Source organism: Tyto alba, unplaced genomic scaffold (genome assembly GCF_018691265.1).
Source record: "Tyto alba isolate M040663 unplaced genomic scaffold, T.alba_DEE_v4.0 Super-Scaffold_13, whole genome shotgun sequence".
In the NCBI taxonomy this organism is placed as follows: domain Eukaryota; kingdom Metazoa; phylum Chordata; class Aves; order Strigiformes; family Tytonidae; genus Tyto; species Tyto alba.
Window position 1 is genome coordinate 20,756,152 of NW_024881275.1, and position 25,542 is coordinate 20,781,693.

Consider the following 25,542-nt stretch of genomic DNA (forward strand, 5'->3'; position numbering starts at 1 on the left):
GTCACCCCCATCTTCAAGAAGGAGGACCTGGGGAACTACAGGCAGGTCAGCCTCACCTCAGTCCTTGGGAAGATGCTGGAGAGCTAATCCTGGAAGCCACTTCCAGGCACATGAAGGAAAAAGAGATCATCAGTAGTAGTCAGCATGGGGGGAAGGTCATGCTTTACCAACTGGATAAACTTCTATGATGAGATGTCTAGCCTGGTAGGTGCAGGGGAGAGCAGTAGACGGTATCTATCTAGGCTTCGGTGAGGCCTTGGACACTGTCTCCCATAAGATCATCACAGAGAAGCTGTTTATGTACGGGTTGGATGAACAGGTGGGGAGGTGAATTGAAAACTGGCTGTATGGCCAGGTCCAGAGAATCATGACCAATGGAACAAAGTCTAGTTGGAGACCAGTGGCTAGCAGTGTACTGCAGGAGTCAAATCTGTGTCCAGTCCTGTTTAACATCATCATTGATCTGGATGATGGGGCAGAGTGCACCCTCAGCAAGTTTGCAGGTGACACAAAACTGTGAGGAGTGGCTGATAGGACAGAGGGTCATGCTGCCAACAAGAGGGACCTCAGCAGGCTGGAGAAGTGGGCTGACAGTAACCTCAGGTTACTGCACTGCAGTGCAAAGCCTTGCATCTAGGGAGGAAAACCACCACGCACCGATATATGCTGGGGTTCGCCCAGCTGGAAAGCAACTTGGCAGAAAAGGACCTGGCAGTCCTGGTGGACACCAGGTTGAATGTGAGCTGGTGATGTGCCCTTTTGGCAAAGGCAGTGAATGGTATCCTGGGCTGCATGGGACAGAGTATGTCCAGCAGGTCAGGGGTGGTGGTCCTTCCCCTCTACTCAGCACTGGTGAGGCCATGTCTGGAATACTCTGTCCAGTGCTGGGCTCCCCAGTATGAGAGAGACATGGACATACTGGAGAAAGTCCAACAAAAGGCCACAAAAATGAGTAAGAGATTGAAGCATTTAACATGAGAAAAGGCTGAAAGATCTGGGACTGTTCAGCCTGGAGAAGGAAGACTCAGGTAGAGATCTCGTCAATATATATAAATGCTTGTAGGGAGGATGCAAGGAGGATGGAGCCCCGCTCTTTCCGCGGGTGTCCAGGGACAGGAAAAGGGGCAACAGGCACAAACTGAAACACAGGAGATTCCTTCTGAATATCAGGAAACACTTTTTCACTGTGATGGTGACCAAGCATTGGCCCAGGTTGCCCAGAGAGGTGGAGGAGTCTCTGTCCTTTGGGATATTCAAAAGCCGCCTGGACAGAGTCCTGGGCAGCTCACTCCAGCTGTTGCTGCTTGAGCATGGGGGCTGGACCACATGTCTTCCAGAGGTCCTTTCCAACCTCAACCGTTCTGTGATTCTGTGAAACACTGCACAAAGAAGAGACATCATTACAATTAATATGGACAAGGCAACACTGACTAGCCTGTGTCTCTCTCGCAGTGATGGTGGCCTTGTGTGGTACTAAGCATGAAACCTAAATCATTATATAGCAGGTAGCCATGAAAGCTTCATGCTTTCATGTTAAGGTTGTCTACATTGAGCTTTTTGGCATCTGATATGTAGAAGAAATAAACTGCAGTAAGAGCTGTCTCCCACTTCTGGTAGCGATCAATACAGTCTGGAGATAGGGACAGATAAGCAGGTACACCTCTGTGCTGTTTCTGACCCTGGCCCTTCTCTGTGTTACTCTGTGGATTCCTGTATGTCCCTTTGTCTCTGTTTCCAGTTTCTGGATGGGGATAATAATGCTTTCTCATCTTGTAATGGAGATTGTGAATGAATTAGTGAATGTCTGTGAAACACTTGGACAATACTGATGAGCATCCTTTAAAAAGCAGTAAAGATATAAATGGTCCTCCATTCACTTACAGGGCTTAGACAGAGTAAAATAAATAAGATTTAGACTGGCTAAATGCAGGATAGGGGAAAACAAGAATCTGAAATAGTCACCTGTTACTTCTGAGTAGTTTTGGTTGTGTCTTGTATGAGGTAGATATCCTTTTCTAAAATATTAAAGTCTGATCTTTTAGTTCACCTCTGTATAAAGATCAGTACAAGCAAACAAATGTCCCATGTGTAAATTTTAGAACATTGTAGGTTTTGATGTAGTGATGTTTATTTCTTTAACATAGTTTCAAAAATGTAATTCAATATTTGTAAAAGGTTTTAGGAATCTCTGAAAGAAGACACTACAAAATTACAGTTTAAAACATTACTACTTCTACAGGTGACATTTCTGCTATCATCTCATCCCACACTTCTGTTAGAGCACTAATGCCTGTACTTATATAGAGCACTAATATTGGGTCATATCTGCTGCCTATATTATTTTAAAAAAACAGTATTGGATAGCAGTACTCTACATAGGATAACGTTGTGTGGCTGCAGAAGTGCACTGGCAGTCAATTTCTGATTTCTCAAATGAAAAAATAATGATAGTTCCAGAAGATTTCATTCTGATCCCAGGGGCATAGATGTCTCTCACTGTTCTTCACTGAATTTTCCAGTTTCCATCAAATTTTAACTGCAATAGAAAATTCTTGTTTGACAATGCTTAAATTTACAGTAGTTTACACTGTTTAACTTCTAAGAAATTTTGCAAACAACATAGGCTATATCTAGGTTATCAGGTATGAAATATTGTCAAGTTCTTGTCCATTTTAATTTTATCAAAATAAAGATATTTGCATACATGTTAATGGTCAAGTGCCATTGCTAATTATGAGAAAAGTTCATATTTGCAGTAAAATTATTAAATGCTTTTTAATAGTTTTGGGTTTTTTTTTTTGTGCTTTGAAAGCAAGCACCTGTAATGTATGCATACAGTCAAATTTGCGTGATCCACCAAGTAGTCTCAAATGAAAGTGGGATGGTCTGAGTGACAAGGAGAGTGAGCTCTTGTGAGGAACTGTTTGAGTTCAAGGTTTGTTTTTTTTGGCCCATGGCCACAATATGGTCAGATGTATGCTCTGTGCAATGTGCCCTGCCTAAGGCTGAGTCACGTACCAAATGGAAGTGTAATGCTGGTTACTCACTGGTGCCCCAGATCCTGACCATGAGTAGAAGCTACTTTACATCAATGGGAAGTTTCACTTTAAAATGTGCAGTATTACAGTTTGTTAGAGTTTAGCCATTGAATGTCCTCATGAATTTCAGTGTGGAAAGGATGGGAGGATAGAGTTGATTGACCAAAAATTAAAAAAGAGAAGAAAAAGGGTGCAGGTGGAGGACAGAACAGGAAAATGGTTTGGCTCTTGTTGTGGAGAAAGCAGGCTTTCCACATGTGAGCTGGGCAGTGCATAGACTTCACACAAACAGGGGATACACTTGACATACTGTGACCCTTGCAGGGAACGTTGCTTAACTAGGCGTTTTCTCTTGAATTTATAATTAAAGCTCACATGAAGCAAAAAATCATCATGGGACTAAATGCAGGATATATATTTTGGCAGGAAAATGTAAATGAGGCAAGTTCTACATTTCTAACTTCAAATACAGCATTTGAATGTTAAAAACTTAAGAGAGTACTGCTTGGCATTAGTTCTTTCCCAGGATATTTCTAAAAGCATTTGAACAGACCACTGTGGGACTACAAAGTGTTGAAATTCTAATGTATGATTATTGAATTTGGGTTGAGGAATTTAAATGAGAAAAGGAAAGATGCAGGAAAGTGTTTGAAAAATGCCTTTTTCTCATCCTAAAAATAATAATTAAAAAAAAACCCAAACCCAACATGACCTAACAGATGCTTTCAGCATTTGAAATATCTTGAGCAAAGATATCTCAGATTACTCGGTTTATTGAAACAACAGTTGTAAATGAAATGTGTTCTTCAATCAAAAAAGCAGTTTAGGAAGATTTAAGGGGGTGGTATACTGATTAAATTAATTCCATATTTTTGTATGATCAGTGCCACCACAGAAGATAAGGCAAATAAGGGTGTTGCATGGCATTAAGGAGAGAAACCAAATCCAGGATTTGAGCACTGTGTCACAAGACTGCAGTGTTATACTATGATTTAATTGAACTGATTGTATGGGGAGCAGAAACTTGTGAAGGATCGCTGCTCCAGTGCTACTGCCACCAGTGCTGTTGATTCAGTGGAAAAAGAGAGACCTCAGTTTCTGATTTTAAATGAGAGTGCAATGAGTCACATCTGCTTTATTAAAGATGTTGACACAGAATTCCCCACCTCCCCTCAAACCAACCCATGGTTTGGAAAGGCTGAGCTCTGCTATGCTTGATTTCATCCTAACATGAGTGCTGGAGCCTACATTAGCAGTGGTAGTTGCCATAAGCCCTTTGCTGCTCTGACTTCGAGGCCAAGTATCTGCTTCCTGGTGGATGCTGTTACTAGGGTGTATTATTTTTGGATTTTTACACAAGAACTAGGCTACCAAAATAAGGCATCTTTTTTATTTCTGTACTTCATGAACTTGCAACAGCGCTGCAGATGTTGAATATTCATTACCTTTGCCAAAAGACTTCAGAAGTTGTGAACACTGTTACAGCAAAGTACTTTTCAAATTGTACCTGGAGTAAACTGTTCTTAAAGGAAAATATCATGCATATTTGCATGTATCACTTTTTCCTCAAGTTGATTGAGAATCATATGTAGCCATTAATTTCCTGAATGTTGTGTTTAATTCTCCTAAAAATGCATGTCTCTGAAGTCTTGCCTGAGTAAATGCAAGGACAGTGTGTACACACACATACTTTCTCATGTGGTGGTTCCTTACTTTGGTAAAGCATTACGCTACTATGGAGAGGTTTTAGGCAACGTGGGCTTTATACATTAAGCCACCGTTTAAGATATAATGGTTGAATTTTAATTTTTCTTTGTGTTCTCCATGCAGAACAGATTGTGGTCATTGTATTGACTAATGGCTTATGCTATGTAACGAGGCTTGCTAGGGAATGTGGAAATGCGAAGCAAGACATTGTTAGTATTCAGATAGTTAATTCCTCCTTATTTGACAATGTTTCTGAATAGCTGTGCAAGGATCTGGTCTTTCTTTGCTTACATTATCAGTGTACTGATTGTGTCAAATAATTTAGGAGTCCTGTCAGCTGATCTCCCAATTGCCATCTAGTAGTTGCTTCCTGAATTAAAGAAAAGGAATAAGCACTGACTTTAATGTGGAGTGCACTGTATTTCAGTCACTGGTAATCTCTGAAATAATTAAGTGAACTGCAAATAATCTTGACATGAAATAGCACAGCATTTTATGTGTCTCTTTCAGTGTTCCAAGCAACCATGACTTGATCCATGTAAGTCTTTGGTTCAGTCTCAAATCGAAATTTAATGGAGGATTTACAGAAATACTGAACAGCACTGGTACTTGTACATGATTGATGCAGTGTTCTGTATATATTTTACAGTTCTGCATTATAAATTATTTGGTGTTTTAGTATTAAAAACAGATGACAACCTATAGCTTTAGTATTATGTATGCATAGAAGATAAATATATACCCATACATACTCTCTGTATTTGTGATTGTTGAATCTCTATACTATATTAAAATGTATTATTCATTTCTGCCAACAGTCATGAGTCAGTGGAAAATAATGGGCGCAATCATTTGAAAAATGTGCATTCACAATTTGCTTGTATTCATCTCAAAGTTCAGACTGCAGATGTGTAACCATTCATTTTACTGTTCTCAGTGATGCATGTAAGCCTCCTGAGGATTCACATTTATGAACTTCCTGCATTGCCATTGGTATTTAAAGTAGAACAGATAGGTAACATGAAATAAAATTTATTTCTGTCATACAATTTACTGATACAAGAGGTAGTTATTAAAAAAATTCAACATTCACCTTGATTTTGTTAGTTCAGCTGCTGTATTTTCACTTGTAATGTCATAAATCCAATTTGCAGTGGGCTTTTCCTAGTAATTGCAAGTATTGTGTATGCATTTTCTCCAAGGAGTCACACTTCGGAGTTGAAGTAGCTTTTTTTCCTAAAATTCTGCAGGAAGTAGAGGAAAAAGATGAGTATCTTTTAAGCTTACTTAGTTAAGCAAACATTTCTGGTCAGATTTCACATTTCAAAAATGTCTGAAGAACAGAATTCCTGATGTTTCTGCTCAATCATAATTTTCCATGGAAAGTTATGTCATATACAATCTCCTGATCTGTATGTGAATGTATTATTTTAACCTGGGCTTGGTGTTAGTGTTAAATTACCGATACTCAAAACAAATGTATTTGAAGACTTCTTTGAGTAACTCTGCTTAAGAAAATATTTTTAAAGCACAGAGAGGGTACAATGAACTAGTTATTAGCTGCGCAATTTAAACTTGGGCCTTTTTACAACCAGTGCTCTAAAATATATCAATAGCACATTTCCCACTCTTGTGCATGTTCTGTTTTATTACTGATTGTTCCAGGTTGTGCTTCTGGTCTAATTTAATCTTATTCATAGGATATGTAATTTTTCTTTTTTTTCCCTTTGGTTCAGTTGATTTTGTTTTGTTTTAGTCCTTTCATTGATACCATATCTTTAATGTTTTTTCACCATTTCAATAAACAAAGGAAAAAGCCTTTCATAGACCTTCTTAACAGAGCTGCTTTTCACATATTGCTGAGGTCTTGCAATTTCAGAGGTTGTTTTAATTATGGGGATAGTGCAGTGTGATTATTCATAAATTCAATCTTACTAGAACCTCCATATGAAAAGATTGCAGTACCAATGCATTGCTGTAATTTTGGCTCTTGAAGCAGCTTGGAATCAAAATTAAGAAAATCACTTTTTCTTTGGTGTTTTTTTTTTTGTTTGTTTGCTTTTTTTTAATTTAGAAAAATGTTGATTGCTGTGATGGGGGAGGAGGAAGTGAAAATGATATTTTAACTACAGGTATAGTGTAATATAATGTTCCCTAAGTGTATTTTAGATCTCCAACTGCAATGTGAAAAATCACCAGGACCAACAGACACAAAAATTATTTTCCCGTAAATGGAGTGGTTTAAACCGAATAGGATGCTTGAAAAAATACAGCACTTACAAGCTCTTTAAAAATATTTGCAGATTACAGTTCTAGATATGGGCCTCCAGGATGACAATATAATAAATAACCTGCTTTGAGGGAAATTGCTTCCATAAAATTGAGAAAGTGAAAAAATCAGCAATGCAGTATTTACATCACCATAATTCCACAGAGTGAAGGAATTCATTCTCTTCCTTGCTTTGAAAGCTACATTTAGTGTACATTAAGAAAGACATATTAATCTTTTTTTTTGTATCCCTCACTCACACCCTATGGAGTACTCTGAAGCACCCTGTTCTGGCTGCGAGAGCTGGTGATTTGGAGCCAGCGCAGCTGATGCCAGAACTGTTACGTCATTCATTGGTGAAAGCAGGAGAATAATCAGTGCTTGCTCTTTTCTAGACTCAAAGGAAGCTTTTCAGATTTCTGAACTGGATAGCGCACATATGTCATGACTTCTGGGGGCTAAAGTACCTTCCCCTGAGTTCAGTTTTGGAGACTGGCTAATTTGGCAGCCCTGGTTTTCAGGTGGATAGCTGAATCTGTTACATTAGCAGCAAATCCTGTCTGTTATTCAGAGTAAGTCTGAATGTTAGGTTCTGTAGTATATTAGATAGAGGTTGATATTCTGTAGAAATACTTATTATATGAACTCTTGGTTTCTGTATATACAGAACAGTGTATTTTCTGTCCTAGTGAGACTGCCAGCTGATCCTGAAAGATCCTACTTAGATCTGAGTTAGATCCACTGTCCTTAGCATGGAAGTAACTGCTTAAAAGGTCTTGCTACATTTTTAGAGAATTTGTATAAGCCTTAACTAATTAGCAGGCAAATGGAAAGTTGAGTCACCTTGCAGGGTAGAATGTGGCTTCGTAAGAATTTTGGTGATGGACTCTTTGAATCTATCAGTTAGTAGCGATTATTGTCTTTACCAGTTACGGTTTACACATGTGCCTAATCTCTTGTTCAAACTCTCCCGTAAGGTGCTTAGTAGTTTCTTTGTGTGACTGTCCAGCACTTCTTATGCTCTGCGTGTGTTTCTGCAAATCCACCAAGAATGGTACTGCTACAAAACTGAGTTGCTTCTCTGCACTTGCGACTGTGTTGGATCTTTGTGTGTTTGAACAGCTGAAGTGGGTGAAATTCTTCATAAACAGTCAAAACTTTGAGTAATTCGGCTATGAGGGTTGGAGACTGTCACATCCAGAATTTCAGTCAGATTGAGAATTCATTTGCCCTTATTACTCTGCCTTCACTAAAATCAGTATTGTTTTTAAGATGACAAAACTGTGAAATTTGTATGTCTGAGTAACTGCCTGTTCAGCGCAGGCAGTATCTGCACTGTAGTTCACATAAGGTTTTACTATGATATCTCAGCTATTTACAGAAAAGGATTGATGGTGATGACATAAGAGACATTCATATTTTATGTGAACCCCAATCACCAGTTCACAGAGGACTCTGGCATCTGCAGACAGTGCACTCTTTTCTTTGCTCAGCCCGGGTTCTTCTGGAATTGTAAGACACAATCTCATCTCCTAAGAGCGTTTGTGAGAGTTATAACTGACTTTTGAGTAGCAAGAATATACTTCGTGGAAGACAGATTTGCTAGATAACAAGCAACCTAAGATTGTATTCATCAGTAGCAGCTAAGTGCTGAACTGACATTGCAGTCCAGAGCTCTTTTTCAAACTATATGACTATGATAAAGATCAGTGAATCATCTGTATAATTGAAACAACATATGAAATTCCTGGACCACATAAGATTCCCACCTTTGACATAGTATTCTACAATGCTGATACTGGTGTTGACAACACTTTCTTAAGTGTAGTAGGATATACGAACCAGGAAATCCTTGTTCCTCCCTGCTCACCAGATGTAATGCCCCTTTACCTTAAAACAAGTGAATGGAAAAGATTGGAGCTGATTTAAAAGGAATAATCTCTTAAACAGTTGCAACTGGTGCTGATTTGTTCTGAACAGTATTAAAGCTGTTTTCTCTTCCCGGAACTGGGACAGATCCTACCTGGAGTGTTGTTGCTTGTGTGGGGTTGAAAAAGAAGCAGTAAAAGAAATATTCCTTTGTAGGAAAAATGGAGTAACAGTCTTACTGCCTAGCCAACTGCATCTATTCCCAGTGATGAAGGGACTACACTTGTACCTTGATCACATGCCAAGAGTGATGATGTGCTTTATAGATGCAGAAAATTATGTTAATAAAACTGCAAATTACAGTGCTACTATCCACAAGCACAAGCTTTTCTATGACAGTGTTGTTTACTTAAAAACTAAACATTGCAACGTTGATGCTAAATTACTTGTGCAGATTTTAAACCAAATTTAGCCAATCAGTGTTTCTGCTTACTTGTCAGTTGCAGATAACTAAATATTTGCTTGTGAAGCTAAGCTGTTGTCTGCCAAATGTTGTCAGTCTTTTTTTTCCTCAGTAAATACATGTATTCCGAGTTTCTACTTTTATTCTTTTACAACCTTATAGAACTAGGAGTAGAAATGTTGGTTGTTAAAATTTTTAGTGAAAAAACAAAGATTGTGTTATTTGGCTGTACATTCTTTCAATAATCCCTGTCAACATATTGTACTAAATGTAACAGCTGCTCCTGGTGGGCCCAATAGTCATTACTGGAGAAGAGTTCAAGAGTGCAGTACAGGCTATCTCACTGGAGGTAGAGGAGTTGGGGGGGGACTGGAAGTGAAGATGGTAGCTCAATGGTGAGAGCTCAGTCCTTCTCTTTGTATGATAAGCATTTTGGGCATACAGTTTCTGTATCTTACATTACAACCCCTTTCAGAGGTCATCTTAAGTGATACGGTTGCATAATTTCAGTTGGGAAAACTAGTGACTAGGAATCAGAATTACCTGGTTTTGGCTTTCTTGTCACCTTAAACAGAAATGTAGTTGGTGTGGAGCAAAAATGAAGCTGCTACTGAGTAAAAAACTTAATTATGAATCAGTCAATAGCAAAGTGTATCTCTGTTGTCTCATTCCCGTCACTAGGCCCTATTTAATCATCTTTAGCTATTAAACTTCCTAGTTCTCACTGTCTAGCTCACTACACAGCTTGATAGGTTTATGAATGACTTCTTGTTCAGTGAAGTTTGAGTAGAATATATAAAAAGAAAATAAAAAGTGTTTTTAAGAGTTTCAATAGCCTCATCCTTTTTCGTCTTTTTGGTTTTCCGTTACCTTTGAAACCTTGAGGTCATTGCCCCAGTTTTTCATTTGGGGCTGATTTCTGAGTTATTTAGCTTCTTTATATGCTTAAACAAGAGGCACTAGACTATTTCTCTCAGCTGCAATCATTTTCTGTTATCCAGCTCTGAATTTTCCTACCGTTGTCACCCATGTCCATGTATTCTGGTGTTTTTCCAGACAACAAGGCTGCCTTTTGGCTCCTTCATTTCCTTTCCATGTGTCTTTAATTAACAGTGACACCCACAGAAGTAGCTAGAGTCCTTTAGGCAGAGCATTGAAAATCTTGGGCTTTAAGAGAGCCACATGTAATGGAGCAGGGGAGTCTGAAAAGTTGTCTGGAGAGCAGAGTCCTGGATGGAAAGTAACAGAAGTGCAAATGAAAAGTTTTTCTGTTTGTTTTAGTAATTTATAGTGTGGAGTCAAACCCAAGAGATAGATTTAAACTTTAGCGGTAGGACATCTGTGGTCTGGTTTCCAACTGTAGTAGCGAGTCATTGCGGCCAACTGACATCCAAAAAGTTAAAAATATTATTGCAATATTTTTGCATGTGGTAAAGGAAAGCACACTGGTTTAAAAACTAATCTTACCATGTGTAGTACTTCAGCATGGAGGGCATTGGTTATAAATTTCTGGATGTTCATTAAAGGTCTGATTTCTACTTTCTCCTGCATTTTTTGTAGCTATTTGTAGCAATACAAAGTAAGTGTATGTGAGAGTAAAATAGTGGTAAAGCAGAATGAAGGATTTCTAGTCCACTTTTTACAAATGTAGTAAATTACACAGGGCAGAAGTGCACCCACCCCCTATCCTCATCTGTGATACCTTTTAAACACATAATTTAAACTTGTACAGATCGTAAAGGTCAGTATTGCTCCAGTGAGGAGAAGACAGTGAGGCATGCCTGTTCATCTGTCTGGTATACAATTCTGGAAGAAATAGCAGCTGAGAGTGGAGATGATGCATGCTTTCAGAGGCAACATACGCAGTAGTCCTAGCAGAGTTCTGACAGCTACTGTTTCTGGTTTTGGTAAAAATAGATAATTACAGTAGGTGACACTGGATCATAGAGCTCTTCAGGAAGACTAATTGCTAGGTGTCTGATTTAGAATTTGAAATAACTATATTTAGAATAAACAGTTTAAGATATTTATTTCATTTTTCTCTGGTTGCATTCAGAATATTTCCATGTCTAGTGTGATCTCGTTTTCTGAATTGCTTTATTTGATTCAAGAGGTTAAAGACTTAGAAAAGAAGTAGTGAAGAAAAAATAAAGAAGGAAATCATGCTGTCCACTTTAGACTGTAAAGAGTGATTTACATTTTTCAAGTGGTGAAGTTTTTAAAAATTTTCATCAATGTTAGTGATCCCCATCCAGAAATTTGTGATTTTTATCAGTCCCTAATGGCTTATAGATATTTAGGTGAATGAGAATTAGTAAGGGAGCTGTGTTGATCTGTTTGTGTTCTTTTTGACATATCAGTCAATAGTAATAAAAAAACTGTAAGATCAATTTCAAAACCTCTTAGCAACCACATGAAAAATAACAACTGTATTGATTTCTCTGATAATTGTCCTGGAAGAGTAGTAGGAGCTTAATGGTACGAATGTAATGAAATGCATTTATCAATAGACTATGCATTGGATATAGTGCATTAGAAGACTACAGTAAGATGCTGTCAGTGGGGAGTCTAGATGTAAATTTTGATGGCCTCTTTCACAGATTGATGAATGTGCAGAAATAATGGAAATAAGAGAGAAAACAAAAATTGCAGCATACCTGCAGCAAAAGGCAGACATTTGAAAGGAATGCAAGAGTAATGTCTTCTTCATTAATCTAGCAAGTTCCTTAAAAGGATGTGAAACACAGTCTGTCATACATATGCTCTAGATTTTATAGAAGAGACTTTGTGAGAAATATTTTCAGAGCCTGCTGGGATATAGTCAGGATTATGGCAATTTCCCATAAGAACATGTGTTTACCAGCTCCAGTTCCCTTTTGAAACACTCTAAAGAATTGCTTTCATGAATAGGGTTTGTTTTGTTTTGTTTTGCTTTTTTTTTTTTTTTCTGTTTGTACAGGCAGAACAAACAGGATATCTTGGACATAATGAACAGCATAATGAAATGATAAGTACATCCTAATTGCAGTTTGTGTATATTATGATTATCCAAACAATTATTTTGATAGGTATTTCTTTATCTACACACCCTAAAAAGTCTTTAAACAGTATTGTCTCTTTTATGTTCTTTTTTCTGTTAAATACTGCAATATATAAGAAGGTCACTAAAATGAAAAAGCATTGAAACCATGTCAAATTGTAAAAATGTATATAAAATGCAAAATTAGTCTTCATCTTTGCCTTGGGTTTAGTTCTCAATGTTGGATATCCTATGACATCCGGCGTTTGAAATGTAAACTTCCTTTTATTTAATTTCACACAAATTTATAAACTAGCATAATAGAAAATAAATGCTTAGAGAAAGAAGTTACTGTTAAAATAACAGCCACCAATACTAGTCCATACATCTCTTCAGAGATCTGTTTGGAAGAATCCCATGGGTTACAGAGATTAGGGGACAGGAACCTCTTTCATATGAAGAGAAGATGGGAGAGCTAGGAATGTTGAGCCTGGGGAAAAGAAGGATCAGGAGAAACTTATCCATGTGTATAAATACCTGATGGAATAGGGTGAAGTGGAGGGATCAAGGCTTTTCCCCATGATGCCCACTGAGAGGACAAGAGGCAATGGGCACAAAGTGAAACATGTGAAATTCCATCTGAACACAAGAAAACACTTTTTTTTTGCCATGAGGCTGGTTCAACACTGGCACAGGTTTCCCAGAGACATTGTGGAGTTTCCATCTGTGGAAATCTGACTGGACACAGTGCTGGTCTGAGCCTGCTCTAGCTGAACATGTGTGAGCAGAGGGGTTGGCCTAAATGATCCTGGAAAGGATGGACCCTTCCACCTTAAGGCATTCTGTGCTTTAACCTCAACAACTCTGTGCTATTTTTGAGGGATAATGTTGATCTATCTATGAGTCGTTTCTGAGGATACATAAAGCTGTTAAAGATGTCTTTGCTCATTTTTTTCACTTTTTCCTTTAAGAAGGTATATTTTCCCTTGAGAAAATGAATTTTCATTTTCTGAAAGTTGATTTTTGTTAATGGAAAAATATTTTTTTAAATTCAATCTTTGCTGTTAAAATATCTGCTTATAAGTGCACTGTTTGCCTCAAGTGTCAATTTTTTGGAAACCATTGAAACATTTCATGTAAGAAAATCAAGTGTTTCTCAAGGGGAAGATGATGATAATTTTTGTGGGTGGAAAAAGTGACCCTTTCATATCTGAATGATAAGAATGTCACACTTTAAGTACCTTGCTTTTTTTGGTGACTATTTCATATGCCTCTAGATGACTGTTTTTTAAATTTACAAGTAGATAATTTCAAAGGGACATTAGTATTTTTCTTGTAACAGAGATTTGAGAACTATTATTCCATACATTAAGCAGAAACACTTTGTCATTTTAGAGTCACGCTGTCACAAGATGTTTAGTGGGAAGACTGAACAAATTTGTTTTGAGAGTGAGGCATAACTGAAGATAACACGAGGTTAAATACATAGTCATAGAACAGTTCAACTGAGGAAGAAGAAGCTCCTTGCCATTTAAAGACCCTTTTTAAACAAGTGAAGGAAGCAGCCGTGATGTCTAAATAGAGTCAGCGGCTACCTGCAAATAGTAGCCCACAGTTTAGGTAAGCAGGATGAAAGTTGCAATAGAAGTAGAGCTACAAGATATTTTCCACACTTGACTAATTTAATGCCCTTTAACAAAAAATGTCTGAGAAGACTGAACAGTGCATTGTTTCATTTTATCTTCCCTCACAGTTAAAATCTCTTTTTAATATGGAAAATTACTAAATAAGGAATGAGCTTATAGAAATAAGTGGTTAAAGTTACTTTGTGGGCCGTGTGTGTGAGAAGTATAACAACATGTCACAGTGGAGAGGAAAGGATGATGCTGCAACACACTCAGTCAGTAGAAACTGTACCTCTGTGCATGGCACTTTGGTTAAAGCATTGCTTTTCTTACTAGCATGAGTTGGCAAGCGGGTAAGTGGTAGAGCCAGACCAGGTTCCACTTCTGATGCCAAAGTTAAGATGTTAGAAGTAGGACTAAATCCCACCACCTACTTTTCTTACAGTTTGGATGCAGTTTGCATCTAAGACAGCAACTGTATGTTCCACTCCAAATGCATAAAGGGTGTCCAGTACAGCTACTGTCCTACTGCCTCTGTTGTCATTAGATCACTGAAAGTAGTGGCATTATAGAAATAAGTTATGGTAACGAAACAGCACATATTCTTCCTGTGTGTTCTAGTGAGGTTTCTTTCTGGTCTTTCCCTCCATTTATACGTACATATACATGTAATTTACAGATAGGAGTTGTTTGATCTGGTTTTGATCTGCATGTTGGTGAGTCTTAAAGCCCATAGAAAGAGTAAGCTGGTGTGAAGTAACTGAAACAGTTGCCATGTAAGCTAGAGTACAATAAAGTAAGCATATCAATTTTGCATGAAAGAAGGATATTTCATATTAAGAACAGATAGCCTGGTAGTAGTTCAAAGGGAATAAAACCATAAATTAATCAAATACAGCCAATGAAACATCTTTTTCAACAGATCATTTGACCTCTTGTTTGTTTTGAACCTGTCATTAAAGTTAAGCAGACAGTGCATTAGCTTGTGCACAGTGCTTGAATCACGTATGCTGTTTCAGTTTTAAAATAACAACTATTAATTTCCAACTCCAAAGGTTTCTACTTCAAGGATAATTGAAACAAACAAGTTTATTTTTCTAGGCCTCATTCCAGAATGCTCAAGTGTGTATATTCTGGCTGAATGCTTGGAGTCCAGTATTCTTCATACTTGAATCTTGAGGAAATAAAAAAACATGGATTGGAAAGGATGGTTTTATTATGATAAATCTGGGGTGGTTTGTAGTGAGCTGATTTGTTTCAAGTTGTGTTACTGTAAAAACAACTCTTCAGTTATTCAGATCACTCGGTAGCCTGAATATTGATTTCTTTTTGTTAGGTTGCTGTTCTCTTTTGAGAGTGAAGAAGTAGAATCATTCTCTTTTGAAATTAAATGTGATGGTTATTCATGAGAGCACTAAATGGAACAGTATTTAAAAAAGCAAGAATGAAGTACTTCCTAACAGCTAAATAGATACTCCTTGCCTTAAGGTGGGCGATGTCTTAGTCACACAGATATTAATGGCAAAGCTTACTTATACTTTACTGGAGCTTAGATGTCATCCTTGGAGTAACAATTTCCTTTTGCAGTAAGTTATGTGGGGGTACTATACAGTGCACTAAAAATAGTTAACAAACATGAGGACCTGTGTCTTAATAAGCATACTATATCTCCACTCTATGCATCTTGTCACACATAGTAGTTACAGACCACAGAGTGTCAGTCATTGTAATTGTTAAAAATAATTGATGTTAAAATTTCTCAAGTTGTGATTAATTTTCAATGCAATTCATGGGAGTAGAAAATAGAGTAGTTAAACCATGCACTATTACCTACCTTCACATGACTTCTTCGAAATCACAGAATCGTAGAATGGTTTAAATTGGAAGGGACCTTTAGAGGTCATCAAGTCCAACTCCTCTGCAGTGACCTGGAACATCTTCAACTAGATCAGGTTGCTCAGAGCCCTGTCCAGCCTGACCTTGAATATTTTGAGGGATGGAGCATCTACCACCTCTTTGGGCAACCTGTGCCAGTGTTTGACCACTGTCATCATAAAAAATATCTTCCTTATCTCATCTAAATCTACCCTCTTTTAGTTTAAAACCATTACCCCTTGTTCTATCACAACAGGCCCTACTAAAAAGTCGCCATCTTTCTTATAAGCCCTCTTTAAGTATGGAAGGGCTTCAATAAGGTCTCCCTGGAGCCTTCTCTTCTTCTCCAGGCTGAACAATCCAAACTCTCTCAGTCATTCTTCATGGGAGAGATTCTCCAGCCCCCTGATCATTTTCATGGCCTCCTCTGGACCCGCTTGATCATGTCTGTGTCCTCCTTATGTTGGGGGCCCCAGGGCTGGACACAGCACTCCAGGTGGGGTGTCATGAGAGCAGTGTAGAGGGGGAGAATCACCTGCCTCAACTCGCTGGCCACACCGCATGCAGCCCAAGCTACAATTGACCTTTTGGGCCGACAGCACACATTGCTGTCCTGTCTCCCTTAAGACTCCACAGGTTTGCTTTATTCCAAGCAATCATCCAAGCAATATGGATGAATATGTGATCTTGAGGTCAAGGCAGATGACTAGGTGAAGTTTGATTATATTTGTCCAGATGCATTTATTCTTACCTATATCCAGTGCTGAATGTGCATTGACTTCATTAGAAACAGAACTGGGCTCAGTAGTTGTGACTTTTCAGGGATGCAGGTGGGTTGTTTCTTCATGTCTGGAATGCAGAGTTTTTCTGAAGTTAAATTCTAAAAATAGCATCTTTTGGTCCTGGAAAATTGTTGTGTTTTGCAGCTTTCCTTCTTCCTGTCCTATCAGTGTAATTTGTACACTGATGATACTTGTATGGTGATTAAAAGCAGTGCTTTTATTTTGACTTGCTTTAGAAGTATCATACTATTACAAATTGCTGCTGTGAACTTTTAAACTCAGGAAAACTTCTGAATAAATGCAATAAAGGATAAAGTAATCCTGGTCTCAGGATTCATTCCTTCACTGAAAGAAATCACATCACTTTGCAGACTCACTGTTAACTTTTCTCTTTTTTTCTTTTTTTTTTTTTTAACAACAAATTGCTATTTAAAATTCATCTTCACTCTTTAAAATCTCCCCCTGCTCGTATTGAGCCTTCCCTTTATATTTTTATATTTTAAATTTGACTGGACAGATACTTTCCTGTGCATGATATATTTTTATTGGTTTATATAGAAGAAATAAAAGTAAATAAAACAAACTAGTACAAAAGAGGTGCTCAATCAGTAATAGACAATCCAGACACTGAGTGTGACAAGTAATAGCAAAAATGTTATTTCATGTAATTAGAAAAAACACTTTAGGAGCCCTAGAAAGTAGCAAAAATGGTTTGCACCATGCACTTCAGACTGCATTATAATACCATAAACCCATATATGACTTCAAGTGTTGATATAGTCTAACCATATGTCAGCTTGTCATTTTATTTGAATGCATGAAGCTGAAGTGGTATGCTTGAAAAGCAAATGAACCTCTGAGCTGCATTGTCACTCTTTACATTCTCAAAGTCATGTACTTGAATATTTACTGATTATATCCAAGTAAGAGAATGTAAATATGAGAAAGAAGCTGTGTTGTTAGCCCAGACTAGCTTTGCTAGGACCCAGTGGCCTTTGCTAGGCTACTTGCCCTCATTCAATAGTCCAGCTCTCATATCCCCTAATTATGGCGGTGCTCCTGAACATACTATAGTGTTTTCCTTATACTGTGTAGTAAATAGGGTTACAAGGTCAAATTAATTTTTGGCAGAACTTGACTGTTACAGTGGAATATGAGGATGGAGGAACTGAATTCAAAGTTATAGGTATTTCCTACTGCTGACAGATGATGTGTCTTCCTGAACTGTAGATTTTAATCAGGTGCTGGGCTTTTTATTGCATGCTAAATACATTTAACATAATAATGTAACATTACACTGTTCTATGTGTTTGAAAGTGAAGAAACTTGGGTTTATGCTCTTGGTATTTCTTAATGTTAGGGAATAAAATTCAGATGCTTGCCAGATTTCAAGCATTACTTGAAACACATACTGCATGCTTAAATTAAAGATGCAAAGTCTTTCCTTTCTGCATATGAATCTTGTTCATCTTGAGCTACTATAGCCTCTGATGCTTAGGAAAGGGCAATATGTTTGTTATCTTAGACCTATAACTGTACAATGTAACCTTATCCCCTAATTAAAAAGCAACCGTCATGGCATTCCGACATTTAAAGCCTAAATCTTTAATATTAACTGTGCTTAAGGAAACAGCTTTTTGCCAACTGCTATAGAAGTATTTACATCTGATTTACTTTATATATTGAAAGTTTAAGTAAATTCCCAAATATTTTGGTATAATATTTCTGAGATGTGGAAAACAGAATCCTATGTGGTATTTAGCGGGATTTCTTAGAGTTATAACTGAAGTAGACATTTAATTGATAGCAGATATTTTTATAGTTATTTATTCTTGTCATTTATGTATCCATAAATAATTAAAGTGATGCATTCTCAATTAGTTGTTTTGTTTTGACTCAATAAAGGACATTTCCCCTGTGCTCCGTCTTGGATTTGGTTTTTCACATTCAGCACTGGGACTGTTTTTGGCTGAGGTATTGGATCAGATTCTTTTCAAAGCTACTGAATTCGCTACAACCTTGTTGCAAAGGGGTCACCACCTAAAAGTTACGCTTTTTTAGTCCACAGTTTAGCACTGAGCGAACAAAACAAGTAACTGAACCAGATGCTTTTTTACTTCCTGCCTGCCGTACCAGCCTCGTCATTCACTCAGCCAGCTGACAGACGTATGGCCTTGTTCTTGCCTGATGTGCACTAGTATGGATAAGGTGATGGCCACTGGCTTCACCATACAAAGTCAGTGGCAGGACTGGCTTCTGAAGCATTCCTGCGCCTCCCACACTGAGTTGTCTTCATCTTCAAAAGGCACACCAGCCCCGAGGGGATGTTGTTGGTGTGACTTTTTGAGGCCGAGTGGTGAGACAAATCCAGGGCTTGATCTACCTTAAAAAGGAAATCTGTGAACAATGTAAGCATTTCACCTGTAGGTAATGCATGCCAGTGATGGATTTGTTCCCTATATGTAATACTTCATTGCTTCTATTTTTTTTTTTTTTTTTAACTGGGAATTGCTTTCTTTGCCCCTTTTTTCCCTCATTCACTGAATGTTACTGAATGTTGGTAACAGGATTTGAGTTCAGACTAGTTCTAGCTGAAGACAACAGCAGAGGAAATCTGTTTTAGAAAAACAGTAGAGATTGTTGCTGTTGTTTGAAAAGAAGAATGATGATTTTTATTATTTGCTTTATTTTACAACCTAATCACTGTTTAATATCTCTTGCAATGCAATGCATCCAGTGTGTTATTATACCGATACTACTATTACCACATATCTGTGTGGTAATTTTTAGCAGTATGATTTCTTCTGGTGGAACTGTTTCATGAAACTAAAAACCACTTTTTCTTGAATACATATGGGTGATGTTTATGCAGTTTTCCTTTTCTAGCTGTGAATTCTGGAAGCAGATGGGATTTCTTTTACCTGTATAAAATGTGTATGTGCATGTATGTGTCTCTCTGCAAGCCAAATTGTCAGACAAGAAATGCCCTTTTTGGGTTAAAATTTTGTGGTATGATTAATGACCAGCTTCCAAAATACAGTTAGGAAAATTGATCAGTTAAATGTCAGACATTCCTGCTGGAAAGCTAGAGACAGTCATCTGTATTGGTTTGGTGTTGGTGCTGGAAATACATTATTCATCTCATGTCATCCATTGCTGGCAATTGCAATTTTGGTTGCAATTATTTTTACCTCGAATTTGACTAGTTGTGCTTATGATCTGCTTGTGAAAGCTATTCAGATTGTTTATACTTCTGGTGATATGATGGATTCAGCCATTGCAAAGGTCACAACTCTGAGTACTATCCTTACCATATGGTTTGCATTATACATCATATAGTCTGCTATGTTAAACTGCATCAAAAAAGTGCACCTCTTGAATAAGACTCCAGGTATAGTCATGGGAAATCTTATTTGGTCATAGTGTTTGTCCTGAGTTGCTGTCCAGTTTTACCTCTTTGAGAAAAAAATTAAAATCTTACAGCAAACAATGCATAAGTCTCTTGACTTTCTTTACATATAACTGAACACTATCTTCAGAATGATAAGTTTTCCATAGAGAAAACATGTTTGTTTTGGTTACCAACTTTCTCTTCAGCCAGTGTGTGTTTCATAGTCTTTATGTTTTGAGAAGACAGAAGGTAGCATTTTGGGGAAGTAATGTTGCAAGACTATGGACTGGCATTATGAGTTTTGTACATCTGAAAATGAAGTCCTTTCATCATCCATGGACGGATGCAGCATTTTTTTGCCTTAATAGCTTCTTGCAATTTAAAACTGAAAAATAAGTTTGAAATGTTGTATCTTTTCATTCTAATATCTGGAGATACGTGGTAACCAGTAATAGTAGTTCTTTTATTAAAGCTGTGGAGTTTTTTTACCTGAATAAATCGATTTTAATTCCAAAATAAAAACCTGAGGTCACTTCTTGATTCTGGCTTATTATGTGGCATGTTTAAGGTAGCTTTATTTACCTCTTCCACTGATTTTTAAACTTACTGGGTGGGGTTTTTTTTAATCCATTTAACTGCAGTGAAAAACTGAAACTCAATGAAGCTTTGGTTTGTTTTTGGCTATTTGTATGTGTTATGGTCCGTATATGTCTTTAACCTTGAAAATGTTATATTTTAATTCTCATTCTTACTCCACGCATGTATCACCTTACAGAATGATATTGGGTAGATTCTACAATCCTGTAATTCATGTAGGACAGTACATATACACTCGGCATTTGTCCTTCTTCTAAATGTGAATTAATAATTTGGTTTGAGCTGGTATCAATAGTCAGTGATAAACTGACAGCTAGTCTTCACCTCTGTGGAGAAAAACGGTGATGGATTGACCTTGGCTGGCTGTCATATGTCCACCCAGCTTCTCTCTTATTCTTCCTCCTGAACAGGACAAGGGAAACAATAAGATTAAAAAGTTCAGAGGTTGAGATCAAGGCAGGGAGGTTGCTCACCAGTTACCATAGCAGGCAAAACAGACTCAACTTGAGGAAAATTAGTTTAATTTATTGCCGATTAAAAATAGGGTAGGATTGTGAGAAACAATCACAAAAACTAAAACACCTTCCCCCTACCCCTCTCTTTTGAGGTTCAACTTCCCTTCTTTGTTCCTGACTTCTCTACATCCTCCTTCCTGAGCTGTGCCCGGGAATGAGGAATGGAGGTTGCATTCAGTTCATCACACATTGTCTCTGCTGCTCCTTCATCCTCACACTTTTCCCTTGCTCCAGCATGGGTCCCTTCGACAGGGTGCAGTCGTCCTTCACAGGGTCACAAGTCCTGCCAGCAAACCTGCTCCAGCATGGGCTCCTCTCTCCATGGGTCCACAGGTCCTGCCATGAGCCTGCTACAGAGCGGGTTACCTTGGTGTCACAGCCTCTCAGGCAGCCACCTGCTCCAGCATGGGGTCCTCCCTAGGCTGCAGGTGGAGACCTGCTCCCCCCTGGACCTCCGTGGGTGCAGGGCACAGCCTGCCTCACCGTGGGCTGCACCACGGGCTGCCCGGGAATCTCTGCTCTGGCACCTGGAGCACCTCCTCCCCTCCTGCTTCACTGGCCTTGGGTCTGCAGAGTTGCTTCTCTCACATATTTTCACTATTCTCTCACAGCTGCAGTTGCACAGCATTTTTTTTCCCCTTAAATATGTTATCACAGAGGCACTACCACCACTGCTGATGGGCTCAGTCTTGGCCAGTGGTGGGTCTGTCTTGGAGCCACTTGGCATTGGCTCTATCAGACACAGCGGAAGCTTCTAGCAGCTTCCCGTAGAAACCACCCCTGTAACCTCCCTGCTATGAAAACCTTGCCATGCAAACCCAATGCCGTAACAGTGCACTTTGCTGCAGGTAGGCTGTAATGTCACCCAATTGCAACACATTAAAGCACAAACCTTAAAAATACTGGAGTTCTGTGTTTCAGTTAAGAAAGCAAAATCTCTAATGTGTAAAGAATCTGTAGACTTGAACGTGCCACACCTTTTCACAAATGCTAATTCCTTTTCATTGCAAGGATTTTGTCTGATTTCAGTGGTTCCCTCTAAGAATAAACATATCATTTGGGAATTGTGCAAAATGAAAAGGCACTTCTGTTTCCTTATATCAAGTTGGACTGAGGGCTTTATTGTGTTTTTAGCTTTTTGTAGCCATTTCCTTTCCCACTCCTTCACTCAAGTCGAACAGCGACAGTGAGAACCAATAATAGGTAGCTAAGGTTGTTCTTACATGCTGCCTTCCTCCCCAGGAATTCCTTTCTTTTTATATTGCAAGGAGCTGAAATATCCTAATACATTAAATAAAACCCATGGGTTTTGCCTTTTATTTTATTTTATTTTTAATTTAAAGAACAAATGCTGCTGAATAGTCTACCTTCAGTAACTTGGTGAGAAATAAAAATTTGCTTTTCCAGTTGTTTCAGTTTAAGACTGTAGATTTGCCTCTTGATTCTTCTTCTAATAGCTTTTCAAGAACAGGTGTCTTAAGATCAGCTTTGTGCTTGGGTGGGGTGTTATGAGGGAGATTAATGACTTAGGTTTTGTTTGCCAGTAAGTATAACACCTGCAGAAAATCATTTTCCTCAAACCCATTATCTTAGGACATTCTTAAGTGCATATGAATGTTCCACACAGTGATTTTATTTAGACCTGTACAGCTGACTTCAGTATTCATAAACATATTTCTTGGCAGTTGTCATAAGAATAAACTAGGCTAGTATTATTTTTTTTCCTTCAGGCATTTCCTTTTGTTATGTACTAGAAGGATTTAATTTGCTTCCATAATAATACTCAACACTTACGTAGTGCCTCACATTATTTAAAAATGCATCACACTTTTCTTTTTCAGCTTCCTTTAAAATAGATTCTTTTTCCACTTTTACTTCTGTTATACTTGTTTGTAGTTATAATGCACACCTTCATTCTAATTACGCTTAAGAAAGTAATGAGAGGTTTATTGTCTTTGATCTTCTGATTGATTAAGCTCCAATTTATTCAGAATTACATACTGACTTTTCCAGCCAAATTTCTTGCTTTGCAAGAGAGTTTTTACTTCTTTTTCCCTTGCTGTGAGGAAATGGTTAAGGCCCCTGATAATCAGTTTACATTGATGTAATTCTGATTTTGGCTTGGTTACTGTTTTGGGGGAAGTGCATTTGCAGGCTGAGGAGAGATAAATCAAAAGCACTGACTGCATCATGTGTTAGTCTGCTTGTAAAGCAGAGATAAGGTGTGATACGGTTTTGTTTTCTGTGCACAGCATGATCCTCAGTTATTTTCTGCCTTCTTGAGCAGAGGGAAACTATAGTAACAGAAGTTGCTGTGTTCAGGCCAGTAAGTAATAGAATCCTTAAGAAGATACATCACTAACACAGCTATGGTGGCAGGATCATCAGGGTGCTCAACAGCTTAGGTCTTTACATCAATATTGAACTTCTGGAAGGACTGAGTGGTGCTGAATCAAGCATTTTGACTTCCAGTTCAAGTACCACTTAGGTGTTCTCCCTAAAAGTTGAAATGGCTGCTTCATGATATGCAGAGTAGAGATGGCAAATCATATTTAGCTTTTAGGATTAAGTTATGAAAGGCATTGCTATACAATTTGTTTTCAGTAATCTAGCAACTATATTAAAGCATATCTGTGTGGTTTTGACTCTTTAGTAGACAATCCATTTCTCTTTTCTTAATTAGGTCTTTACTACTGTGCTGACTCACCCAAAATGTCCATAGAAGAATAATGGAAGCCCCTGAATACCTTGATTTGGATGAAATAGATTTTACTGATGATATATCGGTAAGTATGAGTCTTACTTTACTTGCTCAAGTTGGGACAATCATAGATATCTCAATCCAGATACAACAAGCAACACTGATGCTAGAAGCCACAGTCCATTTTGTCTCATATATAGGAATATTCAAATAGGTTGAATCTAGAATAAAGATATTTTGTAAGGGAAGTCTCTAATAAGCTTGGAAGGAAAGCTTGCTTCAGTTAGTAAAGATGATTTGTAAATCAAATTCAGAAATTAGTTTTATTTCTGGATTGCTTATCTACTCTCTTGTCTTGAATGAGTATTATGCGCTCTGATGTTAGCCTTAGGTGCCAAAATAAGTTTACCTCTTTTTAATTAAATGTATTGTTGTAAAATTGAATTGAATAATTCAGTTGAATTCAGTTCAATTCAGTATTGTTGTAAGAGAAATCCTGCCTCTCTCACCTTTGAATTGCTCCTTTCTTACGTAAGGTGTTACTCTGCCCTTTCCACCAGTAGCCATCTCCAAATACCGCACGATTTATGAGTAGATGTGATATAGCTACCTGTGACATGGTAGAGTACAGAAGGAGGCTGAAGGACTTTCAGGGATTCATAGACAGTACTGATCCTTAGTGTCACAACTAAAACAACTGCAGCTGTAATTGCATGCAAAAACGCTGTTCACCTGCATTGTTAGTGGATCTTATAGGAAGCACTGTTACAATATATTCTATTATTCATAACAGTACTCGTACTACCAGTGTTTCTGCTTTGTGTGTAATAGAGTTGCTAATACGTTGAAAGTCTGATTAACAGTGGACTTGAATTCATGCATTAAATCCATCATAAGAAAATGTATTAATTCAGTTTTCAGATCAAAGAAAGTGTGCCACCATCCCCTCTAATGTTTTTCATCATTTTATAGTTTGGGGGTTTTTGTTTGCTTTTTTTTGTTTGTTTCCTTGTTTGGTTTTTTTTTGTTTGTTTTTTGTTTTGTTTTGTTTTGTTTTGTTTTTTGTGTTTTTTTGTTTGCTTTTTTTGTTTGCTTGTTGCTTTGTTTGGTTGGTTGGTTGTTTTTTTTTGTTGTTTTGTGTTTTGGTTTTTGTTTTTTTTTTTACAAAGGGCCTGGTTTTCCCTTTAGCATTTGGAACCCTTGATTCATTTTAAAACATTCCAGATGCTTTATTCACAGACAGATTCCTTTTGGAAAAGATTTTTTTTAAACCTATCGTAACACTGAATTTTTATTAAAGAGGAATATGGCAAATGCACAAAATATTACAAGACAATGAGCCAATCCTGAGTAAATACCTTATTCTGGGCAACTTTCTTTTTATTACTCTTATATGCTAGATCATGTCCTGGTATCTGTTTCTATACTCAGTTTTGTAAAACTGTAAAACATAATAGATGTAACCTCTCCATGTCTCTCCCATTGTGGCTGTTGCTACATACTGGTGGGTTAGGTTACTCACTTTTCCGCTGAACAGCTGCCTGTTTTAATAGGCTGTGCTTTCATTGGATGATGAACTTTGAATAAAAAACCAGCACAAATTATAGAGGTAGCAGTTTTACTCACTGCTTTAGCAGGTAACAGAACAAAGGATTTGTTGCCAGAATCCAGATTAACAAGAGAATTCATGG

At 37.7% G+C, this 25,542-nt stretch overlaps 1 protein-coding gene across 3 annotated transcripts in view; it reads left to right on the forward strand.

Moving 5' to 3' along the window:
* LOC104360138 (synuclein alpha interacting protein) overlaps window positions 1-25,542 on the forward strand; it is an 89,248-nt gene that overhangs the window by 10,069 nt on the left and 53,637 nt on the right. For all 3 annotated transcript variants that reach the window (XM_042787967.1, XM_042787966.1, XM_042787968.1), the window contains exon 2: window positions 23,834-23,936. In XM_042787967.1, the coding sequence (XP_042643901.1) occupies window positions 23,880-23,936 (57 nt within the window). In that variant the 5' untranslated portion in view covers window positions 23,834-23,879. The remainder of the gene's footprint in view (window positions 1-23,833; window positions 23,937-25,542) is intronic.